The sequence below is a fragment of the Canis aureus genome, chromosome 24 (genome assembly GCF_053574225.1).
Source record: "Canis aureus isolate CA01 chromosome 24, VMU_Caureus_v.1.0, whole genome shotgun sequence".
NCBI classification, from domain to species: domain Eukaryota; kingdom Metazoa; phylum Chordata; class Mammalia; order Carnivora; family Canidae; genus Canis; species Canis aureus.
In genome coordinates, this window is record NC_135634.1 from 18315811 (window position 1) to 18341197 (window position 25387).

The 25387-nt window shown below is 41.4% G+C and overlaps 1 protein-coding gene and 1 long non-coding RNA gene across 5 annotated transcripts in view; one reads left to right on the forward strand and one right to left on the reverse strand.

Annotated features, from left to right (window-relative positions):
- On the forward strand, positions 1-25337 carry EEF1AKMT1 (EEF1A lysine methyltransferase 1). 4 transcript variants are annotated; one of them, XM_077868437.1, is made up of 5 exons: positions 1-21; positions 14114-14276; positions 18491-18573; positions 22870-23150; positions 24878-25337. In XM_077868437.1, exons 2-5 carry the CDS (start codon positions 14133-14135, stop codon positions 25012-25014), a joined length of 645 nt encoding a protein of 214 aa, XP_077724563.1. In that variant the 5' UTR covers positions 1-21; positions 14114-14132; the 3' UTR covers positions 25015-25337. The 4 variants fall into 4 exon arrangements, with proteins under 4 accessions (XP_077724563.1, XP_077724561.1, XP_077724564.1 ...); XM_077868435.1 differs by lacking the exon at positions 1-21 and adding an exon at positions 598-707; XM_077868438.1 differs by lacking the exon at positions 1-21 and adding an exon at positions 598-707 and having other exon boundaries at positions 18494-18573.
- The window catches only part of LOC144295853 (uncharacterized), a 68966-nt gene that overhangs the window by 37928 nt on the left and 5651 nt on the right, over positions 1-25387 (reverse strand). Inside the window, exon 2 of the long non-coding RNA XR_013362957.1 lies at positions 3642-3765. This is a non-coding gene — a long non-coding RNA (uncharacterized LOC144295853). The remainder of the gene's footprint in view (positions 1-3641; positions 3766-25387) is intronic.

The window sequence follows — 25387 nt, forward strand, 5'->3', positions numbered from 1 at the left end:
GAAGGATCTGAAAGGCTCCAGGTAAGTCAGCCGACCAAAAAGTGGCCATCATTTCCGTGGAAAATGTTTTTGCGTCGTAATTAGATTGCCAATTAGTAGCTGGTCTTACTTCAGCGTGAAGACAGCTGTTCAGCAATCAGATCTTGCATCTCGCATTATTTGCAGCTGACCCCACAGGAAGATGCGTGAGGCTAGACTGACACCACACTTAAGTTTGGGTAGGTAGATCCTGCCGAGGAAGGAGGAAATCTGACCAGGGTTGGAGAGTTTCTCCAATCCTAACAATGTTACAAAGCCTCAATTTAGTTAATTTTAATTCCTCTTTATTCCTTTATTAAAACTGAGTCAACTAGATAAAGGTTTGAATTTAATGTTTGTGACACGTTACATTAGTTTCAAGTGCCAAATAAGCTACTTGGAAGACATTTAACTTGAAGGGAATCTAAAACCTTAAATGTCGTCTTTTACTGCCACCATCCTTGGAGGTAATTTATAAGACAGAGAACGGCGAGAGTCCGCACTCGCGGGAGGTTGCAGCGGGGCTGGAACCGCCGGGAGACCCCACCCTCCCGGGCCTCCCGGAAGCGCCCTCGGGAGGGGAGGCCTACGCATGCGCGAACGCGCGCGCGCGGGGCGGCCCCGCCCACTGTCCCACCCTAGGCGACTGCGCACGCGTGGCTCCAGAGGGGACGATCCCGGGCGCCAAGGTGGGGTCGGGTCGGTCGTTTCCGCGCTGCTCGGGCTTCGGAATCGGTTATGGTTCTTTTTTTGTCTGTCACCCTTTCTCCAGTGCAGTAAAGAAGGAGGGCTTCAATTAGTGGTGTCTAGGGATGGCAGGCGAGCTGCAGCCGAGCCGAGAGTAGCTGCTCGGGTGTGACCCGGCCTCGGCCTCGTGAGCCCAGCCGGGAAGGGTCCGCACGTCTGGGGTGAGGCAGGCCAGGTGCGGAGGGAGAGGACCCCCGGGCCGGGCAGGACGGGAACGCCCCTCCGGTCAGAAACCGGACGGGGCCTACTGCTCCTGACGGCCAAGCCTCCGCACCTGCGCTGGGGCCTTAGGAGCAGGTGCTCTGCCGGCGTGGGGTGCAGAGTGGGGTAGGCTAGGCCTCAGCTCCCCAAGGGCAGGCGGTGCTGCTGCAAGGGTCCAGGGCACAGGACGGTCACAGGCAGGGGCCCTGCTGGATGAGGACGCTTGGGTGGGGGGGAGGACGATGGGTAAGAGAGGAAAGGCCCAGGGCACCAGAGAGGGTCACAGTCTGGGATCCCTCTGGGTGGGTGATGGGTTAAGAGCAGGATGGCTTGATAGGGATGTGGCTGCGGGGAGGTGTATATACACAGCAGGTGCTGACCGCGTTGTACGTTTATGATCTATATTAAACTATAGGCCATTCTTACCCATTTGTAGGGGAAGCCTCCAAACTATCTCAGGTCCCCCCCTCCCCCCTCCACCCCGTATTTACTCAGGAGTCTGACATGAGGCCTAGGTTAATGCCCTTTCCACTGAATCACACTGCCTTGACCAAAATAACTTGCAGACGGCAATATGACGCTGTGTGAATGTATACGGTTGGGGAGGGGAGTGGCTTGCTTTAGTAAATTTGATATATGGAAATTGAATAATTTTATACATGTGAAATGTGGATTTACACGTTACTTTTAGGATTATGTTAGTTATACTGAATAAGTACTATTTAAATAGAAAGTAACCACAATCTATTAGGAGCCTGCTAATCTCTACGGATGCTGCACATTAATGTGTCCCTCCCTTTGCTCATGTTGTTCCTTCTGCAGTCCTCACTCTTCATCTTTTCTTCTCCCTCTTGGCCAAGTTAAAATGCCACCTGCTGTTTCACTTCTATTCCCTGCCCACACATGCTCTTCATTCTGATCCCACTGCCCTAAATGGTGGATGTGCTTTTTATTAGAGGTCTCACCACATGATCACAATCATTTGTCTATTTCTCAACGTCAGCACTGTAGACATTTGGGGCCATATAGTTCCTTGTTGCAAAGGGTTGTCTTGCAAAGGTATGGTATTTGCCAGCATTCCGGGCCTCTACCCACTAGATAACCAGTAGTACCCTCCCCAGTTCTGAGAACCAAAGATGTCTCCAGACATCACTAGCTGTTCCCTTCCTGGGCAGAGTGTGTGCAAAATCTATGAGAACTGCTGATCTCCTATATGAGCCTTAAGGAAGCATAGCACTTCACAACTCTTTTGGTTGTGAAAATCTCTTTTACATCAATTTCATAAACCCACTTAGAAAAAATTTAAACATGCTAAAGATAATGATGAAGTAGTGACTTAATGAAGAGTTAGGTATATTGGGCAGCCCCTGTGGCGCAGCGGTTTAGTGCTGCCTGCAGCCCAGGGCGTGATCCTGGAGACCCTGGATCGAGTCCCACGTCGGGCTCCCTGCATGGAGCCTGCTTCTCCCTCTGCCTATGTCTCTGCCTCTCTCTCTCTCTCTGTGTGACTATCATGAATAAATAAAAATTTTTTAAAATCTTAAAAAAAAGAGGTATATTGAAACTAAAGTTCATTTAATTTAGTCTGTAGCAATGTTTATTACATAAGCAGATTTAAGTTTTCCCCACTTAACAAGTGATGCAATCTTTTTTTTTTTTTTTAAGATTTTATTTATTTATTAATGAGAGACACAGAGAGAGAGAGGCAGAGCACAGGCAGAGGGAGAAGCAGGCTCCATGCAGGGAGCCGGATGTGGGACTTGATCCCGGGTCTCCAGGATCACACCCTGGGCCAAAGGTAGGCGCTCAACTGCTGAGCCACCCAGGGATCCCCAACAAGTGATGCAATCTTGAATTCACTTTAATAATGTAGGAAACAGTTGCTAAAATTGCAGCCCCTTCCACTCTCCCACGTGTTCCTCCATTGATCTTACCATCATCCAACACATTTTATTTGTTGCTTCTCTCTGTGCCTCACTAGAATATAAGCTCCAAGAGGACTGGGACTTTGATTTCCATCACCAAGAACAGTGCTTACTACAGGCAGTACCTTTTTTAAATATATATATATATTTTTTTTTTTTTTTTTTTATGATAGTCACACAGAGAGAGAGAGGCAGAGACATAGGAGGGAGAAGCAGGCTCCATGCACCGAGAGCCCGACGTGGGATTTGATCCCGGGTCTCCAGGATCGCGCCCTGGGCCAAAGGCAGGCGCCAAACCGCTGCGCCACCCAGGGATCCCTACAGGCAGTACCTTGATAAGTGATTACCAAATGAATGGATTTAGTCAGCTTTAAGAGAACATTTTATTTTGGAACAAAATTCATGCTAAAATATAGATTGGAGTGTATTTGCCTTTTACAGCTGTGAAAGTAGACAGTGTTCTTAAAGTCCCTTTTGGAATTCTTTATTTTGTGTTTAATGCCAACTGGTTATGATTTTCATGTTTTATTTCTAAGTGATTAGCTAAGAGCTTTCAAGCTGCAGCTTGAAAGCCCTTCTCAACAGATGTTGCTGTGGAAAGTGCTTAGTACTAATAAATAATTCAAAGTTTTCTGTGTATATTAAGGATATATGTATGTACATGTGCCTATATGAATGTATATGGACACGCACACATACATATATGTACACACGTATATTAACACACACATACTTTCCTTTGTCCTCTACCTTTTCCAGACAGTAGTGTGGTGCAGCTTTGATCAGAAAATGATTGTACGCTTCAACTCTGCCAGGAGACGTTGGATTTTAATAGTTGCCCGATTCTTTTACTGAATGAAAGGAACTCCTAATCCTGAAATACCAAACCAAGATGAAATCTTTTAGTAGGTTGCAGATCAGTTTGCTGTATTTTCTTAGTGTTTCTCAGTTTGGCATGCACAACACACTAATCTTTGGAATTTCCACCTGGAAATTCTCCCACCTGATGGATCCTGGTATGCTTTGCTAAAAATGTATTCTTTGTGCTTTTTGCAGTAAGCTAAAGTTGCTCATTTAAAGCCTTTTACCATTCCTCAGTGGGACTGCTGCAGACACTTCTATTGTTGATTTAAGTTTTTATTCTAAATTATAACCTCAAAGGCAAATAATTCATCCTGCTTTTGATTTTTCCACAACTATAAAACTTAACACATTCTCAAATTCAGTATAAACAAAACTATAAAACCACAAAGTTCAAATTAGCAGTTGATTGAGAATATTGTTTTATTGCTGAATTAGCAGGCAGTTCTTTTGACATTCCTGATTTACTTCATTTATTTATTTTTAAATATTTTTTTTAATTTTTTTTTCATGAGAGACACAGAGAGAGAGAGTCAGAGACACAGGCAGAAAGAGCAGCAGGCTCCATGCAGGGAGCCCAATGTGGGACTTGATCCCAGGACTCCAGGATCATGCCCTGGGCCGAAGGCAGACACTCAACCCTGAGCCACCCAGGCATCCCTGTCCCTGATATCCACTTTAATAATGTTTTACCCCAATATTTTTATTGTGGTAATATACATGTTACATAAAATTTACCACTTAACCTTTAAGTGTATAGTTCAGTAGTGTTAGTACATCCACACTGTTGTGTGACAGTTGCCACCATCCATTTCCAGAACCCTTTTTCATCTTATAAAACTGAATCTTTTTTTTTTAATTTTTATTTATTTACGATAGTCACACACAGAGAGAGAGGCAGAGACACAGGCAGAGGGAGAAGCAGGCTCCATGCACCGGGAGCCCGACGTGGGATTCGATCCCGGGTCTCCAGGATCACGCCCTGGGCCAAAGGCAGGCGCTAAACCGCTACGCCACCCAGGGATCCCTAAAACTGAATCTATATACACATTAAACAACTTCCTATTCCTCCCATCCCCTGGCAACCACCATTCTACTTTGCCTTGATGAATTTGACTACTCTAAGCATCTTGTATCAGCGGAATCATAGAGTAGTTGTCTCTTTGTGACTGTTTTTCACTTAGAATAATGTCCTCAAGGTTCACCACGTCGTAGCATGTGTTAGAATTTCCTTCCTTTTTAAGGCTGAATAATATTCTTTTGTATATATATCTGTTCATATGTTGATAGATACCTGGGTATTGGTCTCCTAAATCACGTAGAAAAAAAAGAGTTACAAATTGAAGTTACAATAATACTAGCTTTTACAATTGCCCATTTAGTTAGTTACCTTTCTGAGACCTTTATTTCTATATATGGCCTTGAATCACTGTTTGGTGTACTTTCATTTTAACCTACAGGACTCACTTTACCAATTTTTGCAGGGCAGTTCTAGTGGTAACAAATTTTCTCAGCTTTTGTTTATCTGTAAATGTCTTAATTTCTCCCTCACTTTTGAGGGACATTTTCATCAGATAAGGGATGTTGGTTGATTTTTTTTTTTCTATTTAGCACTTTACTATATCAGTCTACTCCTTTCTACCTCCAGAGTTTCTTTTTTTTTAATAATAAATTTATTTTTTATTGGTGTTCAATTTGCCAACATACAGAATAACACCCAGTGCTCATCCCGTCAAGTGCCCACCTTAGTGCCCGCCACCCAGTCACCCCCACCCCCCCGCCCACCTCCCCTTCCACCACCCCTAGTTTGTTTCCCAGAGTTAGGAGTCTTCCATATTCTCTCTCCCCTTCTGATATTTCCCACTTATTTTTCCTCCTTTTCCTTTTATTCCCTTTCACTATTATTTATATTCCCCAAATGAATGAGACCATATAATGTTTGTCCTTCTCTGATTGACTCATTTCACTCAGCATAATACCCTCCAGTTCCATTCACTTTGAAGCAAATGGACCTCCAGAGTTTCTAATAAGAAATCTACCAATTATCTTATTGATGATCCCTTGTACATGGCAAGTACCCTCTTAGTGCTTTCAAGATTCTGTTTTTGGCTTTTGATAATTTCATTATAATGTGTGGGTATTTGAAATTTATTCTACTAAAGAGTTCATTAAGTTCATTATGTTTATAGTTCTTTCACCTAATTTGAAAGTTTTCAGCAATTATTTCTTCAAATAATTGCTTTGCCCCTTTGTTTTCTCTTTCTGAGACTCCCACTATGTGTATTTGCTCCGCTTGACAGTATGTCCTTAGGTTCTGTTCCTGTTTTTTCCTTCCTTCCTTCCTTTCCTTCCTTTCCTTCCTTTCCTTCCCTAACTCAGTAAGTCTTATTATCTTACCTTCAAGTTTGCTGATTTTTCTGCCTCCTCTAATCTGCTTTTGAATTCCTCTAGTGAGTTTTTCATTTCAGGAATTGCAATTCTTAGCTCCAGAATTCCCTTTTGATATTTCCATTTTGTTCATACATCATTTTCTTAGCTTCTCCCACATCTTCCTTTAGTTATTTTAGCTCTTTAAGACAGTTGTTTTAAAGACTTTGTCTGGTTGGTCCACCATCTGCTCTTTCTCAAGGATGGTTTCTGTTGATTTACTTTTTTACTTTGAATGGGCTTTACGTTTCCGGTTTTTTGTATGCCTTGTGATTATTTTGTTTAAAACTGGATATTTGAATGTAATGATGTGGTAACTCTGGAAATCAGATTCTTCCCCTTCCCAATGATTTGCTGATTTTTATTATCATTCTGTTTGTTATTTTTGGTTTTTGATTGTTGTGGGGCTGTCTATGCTGAGTATCAACCTGAGGTGTAAACAAGGCCTTCTCAGGTTTTTTTCCTGAGCCTCCACTTCTTTCTGGGAAGACCCATCAGTGACTTTCTGAATTTCCCTGTATATGCATTTGCTTTTTATAATGATCTAGTCCTTAAATATTTGATTCCCAAAAGGAGAAAAAGAGAAAAATAAGGTGAAGAAAGTGCTGGCCCTTTAAATCCTCTCAAAGTTTCTTCAGCTGGAGGTGGAAAGTAATGATAGCCGGCAGTGGGAGCCTTGGTATCGGGCTGCTTGCCTCTGTGCCTCCACAATCAGAAGCAGCAGTTAGTGATCAGTACACAGGTTCCCCAATATTTGAAAAACAGAGCCCTTGATTGCCTACCTTGTCACCCACAAATTGCATACAAACTGCTGCTGGGAATTTTAAAATTGTTTGCTTTTAGGTTTTGTATTTGTTTATTTGGCATCAGCTAATTATAGAGCCAAACCAGTGTCTAGAGTTGTTTACATCTTCCCCGCAAACCAGCTTTCATGGGCACCTCAAGGTCCTGTCAAACATAAACTGTAGAATGTGTGTTTTTACTGTGTGCCCAAACAGGAGACATCCCCACCTAGTTCCTTTCCACTCATTTTAGCAGTAGAGTTCCTGGTGTCTCTCTGCTTTCTTGTCCCCACGTCACAAGTTTTAGATGGCCAATCATGGTGCACTGTGCCTCTCCTTTCTAGGGGGACTATGAATAATATTAAAACACTTCTTGTAATAGCATTGATCCCTCCGTGTCCTCACCTTGATATATTAACACCAAACATAAGACAGTATCATGTGCACAGTTTCCTGACCAGGAATAATGAGCGGGAGATGGGAAGCCACTGTAGAGCTAAGTGCCAGACCTGACTGAAATTCACCATAATTTGTCCTCCTTGCAAGCCTTCGAATAAACTCTAGAGTTTTTCTTTAAGTTTTTATTTATTTATTCATAAGAGACACACAGAGAGAGGCAGAGACATAGGCAGAGGAAGAAGCAGGGTCCCTGAGGGGAGCCCAATGTGTGACTCCATCCCAGGACCCCGGGATTACAACCTGAGCCAAAAAGGCAGACACTCAGCCACTGAGCCACCCAGGTGTCCCAAACTCTAGAGTTCTAAAATAGTTACATCAGACAGATTGTGCCAGTACAGGTATTGAGGTATGGAGACAGTCTTCCCAAAATCCTCTTAATAACTTTATATACACTCTTTTTCACCATTCATTCCCGTGGATACCACTTAGACATTGTTAACTCCCAGAGCAGTCTCACCTCTTTCTGACCACTTTATTATGAGGCTGTAAAATGGTGGATCTGCTGCATGGATGATTCATTGCATTATTGCCTACAGTTGTTCCAGTGATAACTCTATTTCATCAAATCTGAGACACCATGGATTATAAGAATACCATCACTTTAAGAAAACATGCCTACAATTAAACTTATATACCATCATTTTAAAGTTACATCCTTATTTTTAAGTTGTTAGAATGAGAAAAAATAGGTGAAGGATACTTGGACCTCTGCAGATTAGTTTTGCAACTTTCTGTGAATCTGTAAATATTTCAAAATATAAAGTTTAGAAATGAGAATTGGGTCAGAAAGTAGGAATATTCTTATATCCAGACTATCTAATTCTTTCAAAAAGGAGATTATACTAATTTAAATTATTACCCAAATTAGAGAGAGTACCAATATCCCTACATTCTCATCAGCATTTCCATTCTTTTGATTTACTTGTTTTATCTGTCCACTCTTATTTTGGCCATTTGTTTCTCGTGCTGAGGCTATATATAGGAGCTAATCTAAATATTGATAAATATTGATTTGTCTGATGTTTATACAAACAAAGCTTCAGTCAGAAAAACAACATAAAAGTGTACACAGATGTTCATGGTACTTTATTCATAATAAGCCAAAACCTAGAAGCAAGCCTAACGTCCTTCAGTGAATGAATGATTAAATAAATCCTGGAACCAGTATGTCAATTTCTATTTTAAACTTACATGCAGGGACTCCTGGGTGGCTCAGTGGTTGAGCATCTGCCTTTGGCTCAGGGCATGATCCCGGAGTTGGGGGATCAAGTCCTGCATCGAGCTCCCTGCAGGGAGCCCGCTTCTCCCTCTGCCCGTGTCTCTGCCTCTCTCTCTCTCGCTGTGTCTCTCATGAGTGAATAAAATCTTTAAAAATAAATAAATAAAACTTACATGCACATTCATGCATGTGCACGCACACACACACGCACACCCTGCTTGAGGGAGATTGAATCTGTTGATCAACTTGGGGAAAATTGACACCTTAATAATACTGATTCATGAGCATGGTATGTCTCTCCTTTTATTTAGGGCTTCTCTAATTTCTTTCAACAATCTTTGGAATTTTCAGTATCAAGGTCTTATAGTCTTTATGTTAAATATACTCATAAGTATTTTTATGCAATTTTGTAGAAAATAGCTTTTAGGTATAATTTCCACTTATTTGGCTAGAATACAGAAATGCAATTTATTTTTCTGTATTGACCTTGTACTCTGAACTTTGATAAACCCACTTATTAATTCCAATAGTTTTTGTTGAAGTTGGTTATGCTTCCTTAAAACTTCTAAAAATAAGGACGCCTGGGTGGCTCAGCGGTTGAGCGTCTGCCTTTGGCCCAGTGTGTGATCCCCACATCCTGGGATCGAGTCCCACATCGGGCTTCCTGCATGGAGTCTGCTTCTCCCTCTGCCTGTGTCTCTGCCTCTCTCTGTGTGTCTCTCATGAATAAATAAATTAAAAAAAAAAAAAACAACTTCTAAAAATAATCATTATCTTAAAATAATTTTAGATTTACAGAAAAATTGTGACAAACATGCAGTGAGTTCCTCTATACCTATAACCTCTATACATATCCTCTATTAATATCTTTTGTTAAAATAGGATATATCTGTCACAATTAGTGAACAATACTGATGCATTATTATTAACCAAAATCCATACTTTATTCTGATGTCACTAGGCTTCGACTGTTTTTTATGTTTTTCTTGTTTTTGACCACCTGGCAGTTTTGACAAGTATTTTGTAGAATGTCTCTTAATTGGTGTTTGTCTGGTTTTTGGTCATGCTTACACTGGGATTATGTGTTTTTCAGGGAGGGAGGGAACCATGGAGGTGAAGTGTTGTTTTCATCACAATATATCAAGGGGACCTGCCATTGATAATGAATTATCACCACTGATGTTGACCTTGATCACCTGCATGAGAGTAGTATTTCCTTAGGATTTTCTTTTTTTTTTTTTTCTTTTTTTTTTTTTTTTTTTTATGATAGTCACACAGAGAGAGAGAGAGAGGCAGAGACACAGGCTGAGGGAGAAGCAGGCTCCATGCACCGGGAGCCCGACGTGGGATTCGATCCCGGGTCTCCAGGATCCCGCCCTGGCCCAAAGGCAGGCGCTAAACCCCTGCGCCACCCAGAGATCCCTCCTTAGGATTTTCTCTGTGAATAATCAGGTCTACTAATAGGGACACTTCTTCCTTTCCAATCATAATGCTTCCTTGTTTTTTGTTTTGTTTGTTTCCCTTCTTGCCTTAATTGGCTAGGCCAGGATAATATTAAATCAAAGTGGTGACAGTGAATATCCTTCCCTTATTCCTGAGCATAGACAGAAAGCATTCAACATTTCACCACTAAGAAAAGTATGAAGCTTATGTTTTTTGTAGGTGCCCTTTTACAGATTGAGGTTCCCTCTTACACCTAGTTTGCTCAGTTGTTTGTTTTTAAAGATTTTATTTATTCATTCATGAGAGACACACAGAGAGAGGCAAAGATACAGGCAGAAGGAGAAGCAGGCTCCCTGCAGGGAGCCCCATGTGGGACTCGATCCCTGGACCAGGATTACGCCCTGAGCCCAAGGCAGGCGCTCAAACAGGCCCTCAACCACTGAGCCAGGCAGGCATCCCTGCTCAGTTTTTAACATGAACAGACACTGAATTTTGTCGAATGCTTTTGTAGTAGCCATGCAAATGATCATATGGCTTTTATCACTTAAACTGTTAAATCTAGGGTGGCTCAGTGGTTGAGCATCTGTCTTAGGCTCAGGGCATGATCCTCCAGGATTAAGTCCCACATTAGACTCCCTGCGTGGAGCCTGCTTCTCCCTCTGCCTATGTCTCGGCCTCTGTCTCATGAATAAATAAAATCTTTTAAATAAATAAATAAACTGTTAAACTAGGAGTCAGCAAACTTTCTGTAAAAGACCAGGTGATAAATATTAGGCTTGTCTTAAGAACAACTATAAGCCATGTGTAAACAAAAGCGTGTGGCTGTTTTCTTTTTTCTTTTTTTTTGTGTGTGTTTTTTTTTTTCTTTTTTTTTTTCTTTGTTTTTTTTGAGCCACACCTCAATCTGTGTGGCTGTTTTCGAGTATTTTAGTTTGCAGAAACAAGCCACAGGCCTAATTTGGCCTGCAGGCCATAGCCTGTAGCTAAGATGGTTTGCTCCACCAGACTTAAAGTCAGGCTCCTGAACCTTTTTAGCCCGTTTGTGCACTTCTTTGTAAATCTAGCCTTAGCAAGAACCTTGATAATCAGTTTCATCAGAAACCAACTCCTGCCCCCTCCCCTCTGCCTTTGATATCTGATCACCTTCAATGTCTGATCAGGAATTGAGCCAGGTTGTATACTGACACGTTTTATGTTAGACTTAATCTGGCTTCATTAAATAAGTTGGCAAGTATTCCTTTTTCTTCTGTTTTCTGGATGATAAAATTATCAACATTTCTTCTTTAATTTTTTAAAAAATATTTTATTTGTTCATGAGAGGCAGAGAGAGAGGGGCAGAGACACAGACAGAGGGAGAAGCAGGCTCCATGCAGGGAGCCTGACGTGGGACTTGATCCTGGGACTCCAGGATCAGGCCCTGGGCTGAAGGCGGCGCTAAACCACTGAGCCACCCGGGCTGCCCTCTTTAAATTTTAATAGAACTCCTCAATGAATTTTCTTGGTCTAGAGTCTTCTATTTGGGAAGGTTTGGTAACAAAAGTAGTCTATCTTTGATAAATATAGCTCTGTATGCTTCCTTAAACAAATAGTTTGATTTTACTTGTTTTTGAACTTTATATAAATCTGTCCTAGTGGTTTTTTTTTTTTTTTTTTTTAGAGATTTTATTTATTTATTCATGAGAGACACAGAGAGAGAGACAAGAGACACGGGCAGAGAGAGAAGCAGGCTCCATGCAGCGAGCCCGATGCAGGACTCAATCCCGGGATTCCAGGATCATGCACTGGGCTGAAGGCAGGCACTCAACCACTGAGCCACCCAGGTGTCCCTGTCATAGTGTTTGTACCTTGTGTTTTGCTCCGTCTCTTCCTAAACGGGAAACTGCTTATGCATAGAGGACTTAGTTATATTTCTGGATTAATTTGTGTGACCAGATGTTTTATTAACAAGCTTTTACAAGTGAATCTTTGATGAATATAAGAAAGAAGGAATCAACAAGCTATTTGTACTTTATGAATATACATTGGTTTATCAGTAGTTGGGTACATATGAGATTTCTTTTGGTTTGGTTTTGTTTGTGGTTGTTTTTAGGATCATAGGTAGAATGGCTAGCTTTTTGATTTTGAAAAGGAGTACAAAAGCAACATCTAGAGGGCATTTCTCATTTTTTAAAAAAATATTTATTTATTTGAGAGAGAGAGGGAGATAGAGACAGCAGACGTGGAGGGGGCAGAGGGAGAGGGAGAGAGAATCTCAAGCAGACTTGATGCTGAGTGAGGAGCCCAACAGAGGGCTGGATCCCAGGACCCTGAGAGTATGCCCTGAGCCAAAACCAGGAGTCAGATACCACTAGGTGGTACCAACTAGGTGCCCCAGCATTTCCCAATTTAAATGGCTGCCTTCCTCAGCCTGGGGAATTTGCCAGGTTTGAATGCTGTTTTACCGGCTGCCCTTGGTGGTGCAGGCGGGAGGCCAGGACTGTCAGACACCCTCATAGGACTTGAAGGTGTAAGGGAGCAACGTGACGAAGCTTTTGAATAATCTATGCTGATTTTCAACACATCACTTGCTGTACAGTTTAGACATAATGTTTTTAAAAGCAAATAGGATGCTGTTTTTATGCTCTTGGATGACTTTTGACTTAAAAATATATTTGGTGCCTGTGTAGTAAGGAATTTGACCTCAGTCAAAGAGAGGTTTGGGCTTTGTCATGGCCTTTGGGAGGTAACATGTAAACACTTAAACTTTCCCAAGTTGTAGGAAGGTCTTTGTTATTTATGGGGGCCCTGAGGCCATATCAACCCTACCTCATGGTTGGGGGAGCTGGTGAGGGACTTCAGCCAGGTGGGCAATCATTCAGTTACTTATACCAACAACATAGTGAAGCCTTCATAAAAGCTGGACACCAAAACTCTGCAGAGCTTCCCTGGTTGGCAGGACTTCATGCATATTGTCCCACATCTGTGCTGGGGAGGGTGATGCATCCTGAGGGTGACAGGAGCTTCCTATTTGAGACTCTTCTGGACTCTACCTTATGCATCTCTAAGTTTGGCTGGCTCTAATTTGTATCCTTTCCCTGTAGTAATTACTACTGTCAGTAAAATCGCTGTCAGTGAGTTTTGTGAATCCTTCTAGCAAATTACTGAACACAAGTGTGGTTTGGGGAACTTGCAGTGATCAGGAGTCTTGGGCAAACTTGCTGTCTGGACCAGTTCTGTGCCTTAACCTTGCAGTCTGGCTAACTCCAGTAGTACTCCGAGAAATGACTGGCCTGGCCATCAGGTCCTGCAAGACACCTTCCTTTTTTCTCCCTCCCCGTGTTTTACTTCTTCCCCTTCTGCTTGCTTCTATTTAAATTTCCCTTTCTCCTTGCTTCCTTTAAATTTCCATACCTCTTCTATTCCTCTCCTCTATCCTTCACTCATCCTATCTGTAACACCCCTGAGCCTTAGAGCACCTCAACAGTGACATCCAAGCTTGGAATGATCTCCAATTCAGGGAATCTACTGTGAGATGTCCACAGATGCCTATTGGGGTGCCAGAAGAAAGCAAAATGTCTTTAGATACAGTAAAAAATTACATTATGCCGTGAGTCTTAAAAATGAGAGAATCTGGGGATCCCTGGGTGGCTCAGTGGTTTGACACCTGCCTTTGGCCCGGGGCGCGATCCTGGAGTCCCAGGATTGAGTCCCACGTCGGGCTTCCGGCATGGAGCCTGCTTCTCCCTCTGCCTGTGTCTCTGCCTCTCTCTGTCTATCATGAATAAATAAATAAAATTTAAAAAAAAAAAATTTTAAATGTGAGAATCTCATTTGTAAAAACTGAATACATGTAAAGGAAAAGCCTGCATTTCTTTAAGCTGTCATTCAATAGATTTCCATAGATGTTTGATCTCGGAAATTTTAAATATGAGTTTCCCTTATAAAACTCACTTCCAGTTTGGATCCTTGCCATGAGATAAAAAATTTCTAAATTGTTATTCAATGTGAAGGGGAAAAATACCCCAGCAACACCTGTGCTCATTTATTTGCAGGTTGTAGACCATTTGTGAAATGAGTGACTCTGATGATGACGATATCCCTCGGCTATCTTCCCACACATTAGCAGCCCTCCAGGAATTTTATGCTGAGCAGAAGCAACAAAGTGACCCTGGCAGGGATGATAAATATAACATTGGAATAATAGAAGAGAACTGGGTAAGTAAATCCATTCCACATCTCTCAGGAAGTATAGGTATGGCACCGATTCCACACCTGTCCACACCTGCCCTGTGTCTGTGTCCCACTTCACACCCGTGTCTGTCTTACCTGCCCCTCAGGAGCTGTCTGTGGAGCTAAGACAGAAAGCAGTCCATGAACATTGAAGACAATATAAATGCAGATTTTCCTGTTCTGACTGTCAGGCTAGTAGTGGTCAGATAAGTGGACTTTTCAGATACGGGGACGGCATGTCATTTATGACCAACATAAACTTGTGCCTTCCTCCTGTATATAGATGGTTTCTGTGGGTTTTTATGTAGCCCAGCATCCTTGAGGAAGGGGTAAAATACATCACTGCAATAAATGGGGTAACTGAACTTAAACATGCAACAAAAAAAAGATGAAAGGGAGTTCTAAAGAAGATACTAATTTTTGGTGCATAGAATGTATTTTTTTTTAAATATTTTATTTATTTATTCGAGAGAGAGAGAGAGAGAGGCAGAGACACAGGCAGAGGGAGAAGCAGGCTCCATGCACCGGGAGCCCGACGTGGGATTTGATCCCGGGTCTCCAGGATCGCGCCCTGGGCCAAAGGCAGGCGCCAAACCACTGCGCCACCCAGGGATCCCCCATAGAATGTATTTTAATTATATTTTTATGGTCTAAATAAAATTAGAAATTAGGGGAAAAAATGAGTTGAGGGAAACCAAAACTGGAACCTGGACATTTAAATTTTTGAAGGATATAGTTTACAAATAGATGAAGCTTTGGTCTGTGCCCACCCCTCAATAACGGATTTGTCTCTCTCTCTCACTTTGCAATTAGAAGAGAACTTTTATATGCTTTTCTTTTTTTTTTTTAATAGCCTTTTACATTTTGTGTCAAGTTTGGATCTCTTAAGTTGTATAGAATTCTATTTATCATCTATTTGAATCTGACTGATAAAAATATTTCTTTACATTTACACTAAATTTTCCACCTACACAAAAGTCTCTTTCTTCACAAATTTCCCTTCTTTACATGTCTTTGTCTTCTAGTTTGATGCTTCTGTAGGTAGTAAATGTCAGAAACTTGAAGTACTACATTATTATTTTTCTTCCCCCCCCCCCCCGCCTAATGTTTTAAGCACTGTATGTTCTTTTTCTGACTCTAAAAGCAATCCATGGCTGTTGTAGAAAATCTATAAAAAGATGAAGGCCAAAAATAAGTAATCCTAATCCCACTACTTACAATTAAGTATTTCTATAATTTTGACACTTTCTTTGGTTTAGTTTCATTTGTTTATCAAACTGAAGAAATCCCCTAGGGAGAAAAAAAAGTGAGAGAGAATGATAACAAGTATTGGAAAGAAAACATTATAAAACTAGAGAATAAATCCAGGAGACTCAATATTTGACTAATTGGAGTTCTAGAAATATAGAACAGAAAACAAAAAAGGGAGAATCTTCAAAGATTAATATTAGAAAATTTCCCAGAACTGCAGATCCTTTACTAAGACACATGGTTACATGACTGTGAAAATTCTGTATGCAGGTGACAAGATCTTAGAACCATCCAGAGGAAAAGCAGGCTACCTACAAAGTCTCAGGATGAGTCACACTGCACTTCTTGATAGCTTTGTTAGAAACTAGGAAAAAGTGGAGCAATGTCTTCAGTATTTGGAGTACAATTTTGTTCAGCCCAAATTCTGTACTCAGCTATCAGTCAAATGTGAAGATAAAACAAACAAACAAACAAAAACACTTTAGAAATGGTAGGTCTTATGGATTGACCTCCCATGCGCTGCTTCTCCCAAGTCGGCCAGAGGATGTTAGAGGGATTAGAGGTAGGCTCAAAGAAACAAGCAAATGATACATTATTAAATCTAGGAAAAAGAAGTTTCCACACTTAGAAGGAAATGGAAGCCTAATGTATTACTTGGCCCCACAGTGAACACTGACAAATGATTTTTACCCAAGCAGGTTACAATTGTATGAGGAGGGGAAGGGACATGGATGGATTAATCAAGAGATAGCATTTAGGGGCACCTGGCTGGCTCAGCCAGAAAGACATGAGTCTCCTGATCTTGGAGTTGTGAGCTTGAGCCCCAGATTGGGTGCAGGGATTACTTAAAAAAAGAAAGTAGCATTTAAAGCATAATATTTGGAAATATGGGGCCAAATGATCAAAAGAAGAGCCAGGAGTTCAAAGAGGCTTCTGAGGAGTGGGGCTCGGGTGGTAGGGAGATGTGGGGCAGGGACTATTGTTTTTCTTTGAAGGCCTAGTAGTGCTTTTGACTTTTAAAGCCATGTTCATGCAACATGCTGATTATGAGAAGGTTTTCATTTTTTAGAAAGGTATGAGGAGAGCCAAAACACACAGCTGTGCCCTGACAATGCTGGAGTAAGAGCAAGGGCAGCTTGGTAGCCAAATGCCAGGAAACTCAGCCACCTCCCAGATCAAGTCAAGCAGAGCTCTCTGTGTGTGCTAGGGGCTTTCCTCCAGCTTCCTAAGCAGAGAGAGTCAGAGGTTGGCATTTTCCTGCAGCTAAGAATGGTTAGACATAGACATAGTTCATACCTATGCATATCCAAATGAATATGTACATTCTGTCTTTGGACATGTTTATCCCCCTTGATATTTTCTAGATCAACAGTCACATAGTGTGCAGATATTAGTAGTTTAATGCCTTTTTGATTCTTACTTATTTTCTTGCATTAATGCAATGTCTTGATCCCATGTACAATGTTGAATAAGAATATTGAAAGCAGGGGCGTCTGGGTGGCTCAGTGGTTGAATTTTTTTTTGAAAGTTTTTTTATTTTTGCATTTATTGAAATGATATGTTTTACAAACATTTTAAAAGCTGGATTCAGGGGATCCCTGGGTGGTGCAGCGGTTTGGCGCCTGCCTTTGGCCCAGGGCGTGATCCTGGAGACCCGGGATCGAATCCCACGTCGGGCTCCCAGTGCATGGAGCCTGCTTCTCCCTCTGCCTGTGTCTCTGCCTCTCTCTCTCTCTCTCTGTGACTATCATAAATAAATAAAAATTAAAAAAAAAAAAAAAAAAAAAAAACTGGATTCAGGGGATCCCTGGGTGGCGCAGCGGTTTAGCGCCTGCCTTTGGCCCAGGGCGTGATCCTGGAGACCCGGGATCGAATCCCACATCAGGCTCCCGGTGCATGGAGCCTGCTTCTCTCTCTGCCTGTGTCTCTGCCTCTCTGCCTCTCTCTCTCTCTCTCTGACTATCATAAATAAATAAAAATTTAAAAAAAATAAAAAATAAAAATAAAAGCTGGATTCAAGAGCCATCAGCATACACAGGCAGCACCCTTGCCTACTCCCACCACTTCCTCCTGGCCTTGCTATTCTGGAAGGAGGCCTATTGGAGAATTGGATCTATTCCATTGCAGAAGAATCTACTTTTTCCATTAAAATTTTACTTCCTTGGGGCACCTGGGTGGCTCAGTGGTTGAGCGTCTGCCTTTGGCTCAAGGTGTGATCCCAGGGTCCTGGGATCGAGTCCTGCATCGGGCTCTGCACAGGGGGCCTGCTTCTCCCTCTGCCTATGTCTCTGCATTTCTTTGTGACTCTCATGAATAAATAAATAAAATATTTTCATAAAATAAAATTTTACCCCTTTAATTTATTAATTAAGTGGATAATTAAAGATCACTATGAAGTTAAAAGAAAGTTATCAATCAGCATGAAAAGAAGAGCAAGATGACAACTTATCCTCAAGGGAAAAACAAGTAACTCAGGAAACATTCATAAGGTAGAGACAGGGAGCCTCGGAAGATGATTATAGACCAGGTTTTGCCAATGTCATCCCTGTGGTGTCGTTTAACATGTTCTTCTCTCTTCCATATTTATGATTCTGCTAAATTGGCAGTTGAATCTAGAAGCTTAGTCAGATTCAGGTTCAGTATTTTGGACAAGAGTCACCCAAAGGTGAGAGTGTATTCTTCTATCTGCAAAAACATTGACTGGTTGTCTCCTTTTGGGATATCAGCAGCCCTTGGCGCTCAATACCTAGATTCTAGTAATTAGGGCCTTCTGTTAACTGAAAATAATTTAAAAGAATTAATTCATTTTAAAAAGAAAAAAAGGAAAAAGAAATAAAGAAAAAGAAAAAAATGAAAAAAAAATATGCACACCAATATGGTAGGTATGAATTAAAAGGACATGGTTTCTGGCAGTTCTAAAATGATTTGGACTCATTGCTCTGTCACAGCAGCTGAGCCAGTTTTGGTACAGTCAGGAAACTGCCTTGCACCTTGCGAAGGAAGCCATCGCAGCTGCTGGAGAGCATGGCAGGTGAGATCCAGATTTTGTTTCTCTTTTGTCTTCTAATATTTGAAATGTCCTTCGTAGTTGAACAGTAGTTTGTAAGAAGTCTAAACCATAATCTGCAAAAGTGGTAAGTCATGGTTTGCAGAACATAACAAAGAACTGCTCCAGTACTGAGTTTAGGGACACATAGAAATCCACTTGTTGTAAGATGTTCTACCTCTGTTCTTTAACATTTTTTAAAATTTTTAACATTTTCTAACCTGTTTCTTACCTCTATACCCCTACTGTTTGCTTTAAAAGAAAAAAATCTTAATGTTTGACTTTTAAAGTTTTAAGAATATGAGTTTCTGGGGAGCCTGGCTGGTTCAGGTGGTGGGGCATGCAACTCTTGATCTCAGGGTTGTAAGTTCAAGCCCCATGTTGGGTGTAGAAATTACTTTTTAAATAAAATATTAAGAAAAAGAATACAGGTTTTCTATTTTTTTAATCTAGTTTTTATTTTCATCAGAATTTTGCATGCATATAATTTAAAGTCAGGGGACCCCTTGATGGCTCAGTGGTTGAGCATCTGCCTTTGGCTGAGGATGTGATCCTGCAGTCCCAGGATCGAGTCACACATTGGGCTCCTTGCATGGATCCTGCTTCTCCCTCTGCCTCTGTCTCTGCCTCTCTCTGTGTGTGTGTCTCTCATGAATAAATAAATAAAATCTTTAAAAAAGAATTTAAAGTCAAATTGTGCTACAAGGCTCGTTCAAAAAAAAAAAAATCAATTGCTTGTTACCCCCTTGTGTGCTTCCCTTCCCTTTTCTGCTCTCTTTCAGTGGATGCTTTGGAATTTACAATCATATTTCTAAATACATGTTTGTATTGGCACTTCTAGATCTGTCTGTCACTTGTAGATGTTCTTTATTGACTTCTCACTATGGAGTGTGGGGATTTAGCGCTCTCTCATACTCCACACATATGCTTGCTTTCTGTCTACACTCCTGATAGATTTATGTCCTAAGTTTGGTTAGAACAGGATTTATTTTATGCCACCACAAATGCTCCTTACAGCTGAGCCTTATACTTTTCCTTCTCTGTATGATTTTTCATTTTTCTGAAGAAAATAATTCTTATATTTTATGTATTTCTATGTTCATATCACAAATTAACTTTCAAAAAAAAAAAAAAACAGAACAAAAAACAAATTAACTTTCAAACTCTCCTCTGGTTATGTGAACCTCCTATCAGGAAATTGAGACATGTTTCAATTCCATGAAAGAAGTTACTCCTGAGGCTCTACCAGCTGCTCCTATGTGGACTAGTTGATTTCTGGCTTTGCTACAGGCCTTACCTGGTGTCTCCCTTCACCATCATGCTTTGGAGCCCTTTTAACTCTCTCTTGTTCTGACAGAAGAGAGAAATCAAGGAATTGATCCCATTTACAATTGCACCAAAACCATAAGATACCTAGGAATGAACCTAGCCAAAGAGGTAAAAGATCTGTACTCTGAAAACTACAGAACACTTACAAAAGAAATTGAGGAAGACACAAAGAAATGGAAAAACGTTCCATACTCATGAATGGGAAGAACAAATATTATTAAAATGTCTATGCCACCACAAGCAATCTACACATTCATGTAGTCCCTATCAAGATACCACCAGCATTTTTCATAGAGCTGGCACAAACAATCCTAAAATTTGTATAGAATCACAAAAGAGACCACAAAAGACCCCAATAGCCAAAGTAACATTGAAGAAGAAAACCAAAGCTGGAGGCATCACAATTCTGGACTTCAACTTATATTACAAAGCTGTGATCATCAAGACAGTATGATACTGGCTTAAAAACAGACACATAGGGCAGCCCCAGTGGCCCAGCAGTTTAGCGCCGCCTTCGGCCGGGGTTGTGATCCTGGGGGCCTGGGATCGAGTCTCGCCTTGGGCTCCCTGCGTGGAGCCTGCTTCTCCCTCTGCCTGTGTCTCTGCCTCTCTCTCTCTCTCTGTCTCTCTCTCTGTGTCTCTATGAATGAATAAATAAATAAAATCTTTTAAGAAAGAAAAAAAAACAGACACATAGATTAATGGAACAGAATAGAGAACCCAGAAATGGACCCTCAACTCTATGGTCAGCTAATCTTCCATAAAGCAGGAAAGAATATCCAATGGAAAAAAAGTCTCTTCAACAAGTGGTGTTGGGAAAATTGGACAGCCACATGCGGAAGAATGAGATGGGACCTTTCTCTTAGACCATACACACAAATAAATTAAAAATTGATGAAAGACCTAAACGTGAGTCTGGAATCTATCAAAATCTTGGATGAGAACACAAGGAACAACCTCTTTGACATCCCCGCAGCAACGTCTTGCTAGATAACTCTCCAAAGGGAAGGGAAAGAAAAGCAAAAATGAACTATTGGGTCTTCATCAAGAAAAAAGCTTTTGCACAGCAAAGAAAACAGTTAACAAAGCTAAAAGGCAACCTACAGATGGGAAAGATTTGCAAACGTCTTATCAGGTAAAGGGCTAGTATTCAAAATGTTTAAAAAACTTATCAAACTCAACACCCAAAAAACAAAAAATCCAGTCAGGAAATGGGCAGAAGACATGAATAGACATTTGTCCAAAGAAGACATAGAAATGGCCAACAGAAACATGAAAAAAATGTTTAACATCACTTGCCATCAGGGATATACAGATCAAAACCACAATGAGATACCACCTCAAACCAGTCAGAATGGCTAAAAGTAACAAGTCAGGAAACAACAAATGCTGTTGAGGATGTAGAGAAAGGGGAGCCCTCTCACACTGTTGGTGGGAATCCAAACTGGTGCAGCTATTCTGGAAAACTGTGGAGGTTAAAAATAGAGCTACCCTATGACCCAGCAATTGCACTGCTAGGTATTTATCCAAGGGATATAAACACAGTGATTCAAAGGGGCCCCTGCAACCCAATGTTCATAGCAGCAGTGTCCCCAGACTATGGAAAGAGCCCAGATGTCCATCGACAGATGAATGGATAAAGAAGAGATGGTGTGTGTATACACACACACACACACACACACACACACACACACACACATACAAGGGAGTATTAGTCATCAAAAGAATAAAATCTTGCCATTTGCAAAGACATGGATGGAACTAGAGGGTATAATGCTACCATGTGATTTCATTCATATGTGGAATTTAAGAAAAAAAGGTGAAAATAGGGGAAGGAAAGGAAAAATAAGATGAAAATTGAGAGGGCAAACCGTAAGACTCTTTAGGTAGCAAACAGGGTTGCTGGAGAGGTGGTGGGTGGTGAGATGGGGTAACTGGGTGATGGGCATTAAGGAGGGTTCTCATGTGATGGAATGAGCACTGGGTGTTATATGCAACTGATGAATCACTGAACTCTACCTCCGAAACTAATAATAATAAAAAAGTCATGGTTTACGCTTTTATTCCTTGAGTATCTTGCAGAGTAATGACTACATAGCATTCCATTTAAATGTGCCACTATCGACTCAATAATTTAATATTTAGATTACTTCTAGCTTTTTAGTAGTTGGTTTAAAAGTCAAATGTTGGGGGATGCCTGGGTGGCTAGTGGTTGAGTGTCTGCCTTTTGGCTCAGGTGTGATCCCGGAGTCCTGGGATTGAGTTCTGCATCAGGTTCTCTTCATGGAGCCTGCTTCTCTTCCCTCTTCCTGTGTCTCTGCCTCTCTCTATGTGTCTTTCATGAATAAATAAAATCTTTTAAAAATATATTATAAAAAAGTAATAAAAGTTAAATGTTGGGACACTACTCTTCGTAAACTGGGAACTGTTTATAATGAAACATTCTTTGATTTCCTTATACAAAAAAGAAGCAGCAATTCAAAGTAGCTTGTCTGCACTGAAGTCAAATTTTAAGGCATCCGTGCAGAAAACTGGAGTTATTGAGGCAGTGATTTGAGGTTTTTCTTTCTAGATTATGAAGATTAGAAAGTAACTTCAAAATATTTGAGACTAAAAGTATTAGAAGTAAATGTTAAAATGAGGACTGATCTGAAAAAACAAACTTAAGCCTTGGGCTTTCTTCCCAATGTGTTTCTAATGTTTACATTTATTACATTATTCTTTCATATCTTAAACTTTTGAGTTGCAGAATTTTTAAACACTAGATTCCTTAAAAGTGAGCCAGTGTAGTTTTCTCTTGAAATTTACTGTCTTTACATTAGTTAGTACTCTGGTTTCCTTTAAGAAAAGCTGAATGCAAGTACCTGTATTTTCTTAGTGAAGTAGTTGTTACTTAGCACCGTAAGCTATCCATTAAAGATCTTTCATGAGTTTGTTCCTTCTGTTTTCTAGAATAGCCTGTGTGAGCACCCCCAGTGTTTACCAGAAACTGAGAGCCCTACACAGAGAAGACTTCTCTGTATACATCTTTGAATATGACAAAAGATTTGCCATATACGGAGAGGAGTTTATCTTCTATGATTATAATAATCCATTGGATTTACCAGAAAAAATTGCTGCACGTAGTTTTGACATCGTAATAGCAGATCCTCCCTACCTTTCCAAGGAGTGTCTCCGAAAAACATCAGAAACCATCAAGTATCTGACTCAGGGCAAGATTCTGCTGTGCACAGGTAGGTGCCAGAGGAACACTGATGACGGGATATTCCAGCCTTAGTTTTCAGGAGTTGAAAGAGATCTCAGAACTCAAATCTGGAATCCACCTGCTATGTGACCTTACACAAGTTGCATAACCTCTCTGTGCCCGGGTTTCCTTATCTGTAAACTGGGATTGGTAATACTACCTGCCTTTCAGCATTACTGGAATTAAGTGATAGGATACACGTGAGGTGGGGTCTGGCACTTGGTGAGTGGGCTGTGTTATTTTTACTCATCATCATAGGGCATAGTAGGAGTATTTGATCCACCCTCTACCCTTGATGAAAGAGACACATGGAATCAATAATGTTAAAACGAATTGCCTAAGGTTACAGAGCCAGACCCTGGATTAGATTTATTTAAGCAGAAGAGTTTTCTTACTGGTGAGAGTGATGCACTTTCTTAAGGGTCGGTAGAGAATTAGCACATTAACTTGTGCTCAGCTACTGGGGAGGCTGGTGTTTGGGCTCTCAAGGCCCCTCAGGCTGGGCTGAGCCGGAGCCAGAGCTGCAAGGAGTCTGTTCTCTCTGGTGTTGGAGAATTATCAAGAAGATGACTCTGGTTCTCTCAAGTCGTGTTTTACTTAAGGCTTGTTAATTCCACAGTTGTTTGCCAGCCATCTGGGGTGGGGAACAGGCTGGTGCTCTGACCCCACGGAACATAACTTTTAGTTTTAGGGAGTAGGTTAAAATCCATAACAGAACAGATGGAAGAGATGTATGAGCAGTTCTGATAAATGTAGTGAAACGATTGGAGAAGGGTGGAGTGTGCACCAAGATTGTGCGGCGCCCCTAACATGGGGCCAGGAGGGCTCCTGGACGAGCAGCATTCCCGTAGAGGCCTCAAGAGGCTGCCCCCCGGGGGAAGAGGTTGTAATTCCAGAACTGGTGCTGAGAGGCCTCCAGTTTTCCTCTTCCTCCTGGTCCTTGGAGGAATGTGGGGAGCACAGCTGGTGCTGCACAGGTGCAGAGCCCCACAGGTTGGGGGAGCTAGAGGTGACAGCAGGAGTTGGGATAGAACCCAGTTTGCCTAAAGTACACTTTCACTTTGTGCTGAAAGGGATCAGGGTGCCCATGGAAGTAGGCCCAGGCCATGGTCTGGATGAGCTATGGCAGCAGGAAGGAGGGCGGGGAGTGGAGAGAAGGAGACAATCCAGGACGAGCCCTGGGTCTGTGGTGGTGCTGGCTGGGGAAGTGCTCCCTGCCATGGGGTTCTGTGGGAGCCATGCTCCAGGCATGCAAGGGATGCATCCAAGCAGTGGCCCCGTGCCAGGCAGCGGGTGAGACATGAGGGCACTCAGCCAGAAGCTGGTGTGAATGTCCTCCCACGAGTTCACAAGACCAGGTATCACTGAGATGGGGGGGATTCTTGACTCACAGTTGGAAAACACTAGTTCCTAATAGTTATGTTTACTTTCCTTATGTTATTTTGTGGAATACAACTATTCCTACATTTCCAAGTGTCTCAGTTTTGCAGAGGTAGAAAAAAACATTTATTAAGTTAAAAAGGGGAAAAAGAAGGTAATTTGCAAATGTGTTGAAGGAGGTAAAAGGGGATATAAAGAAATGCCCTCCCCCTTATTTGTTCAGTGATATTGTCATCTTAATACTTCTTGCATTCTAGTCTAGAATCCCTTCACTGCTGGCAACGGCACTGCAGTTGGGATTTTAGGCTTTGAGTTCACTGAGTCTGTTCCCTTCAGGTGCCGTCATGGAAGAAGAGGCAGCAAAACTTCTTGGCGTGAAGATGTGCAAATTTATTCCAAAACACACCCGAACCTTGGGAAATGAGTTTCGCTGTTATGTGAATTATGATTCTGGGCTAGACCGGGAAATCTAAATGTAGTAATGCAACAGGGTAAAGGATCCTGTGGGACATTTCTCTTATTATTTCCTTGGTAGATTGAAAAGTGGTAACCTCCTCTCCTCTCCTCCCCTGCAAAGTGAGGCTATCTCTGGCCTAATTTGCAAAATAAAGAATCCAACATCTCATGATGATTTCCTCATTGCAGGCATCTCCAGAGCTCTAGGTGCTTTTGCCAACTTGAACCCATGGAATTAGAGTGGGAAGAAGTCTTTGAACCCATCTAAAATCTTTTCTCCTCACCTAAGAATAGGTAAAAAAAAAAAAAAACACTGAAGTACAGGGACGCCCGGGTTGCTCAGTGGTTGAACATCTGCCTTGGGCTCAGGTCCGGATCCCAGGGTCCTGG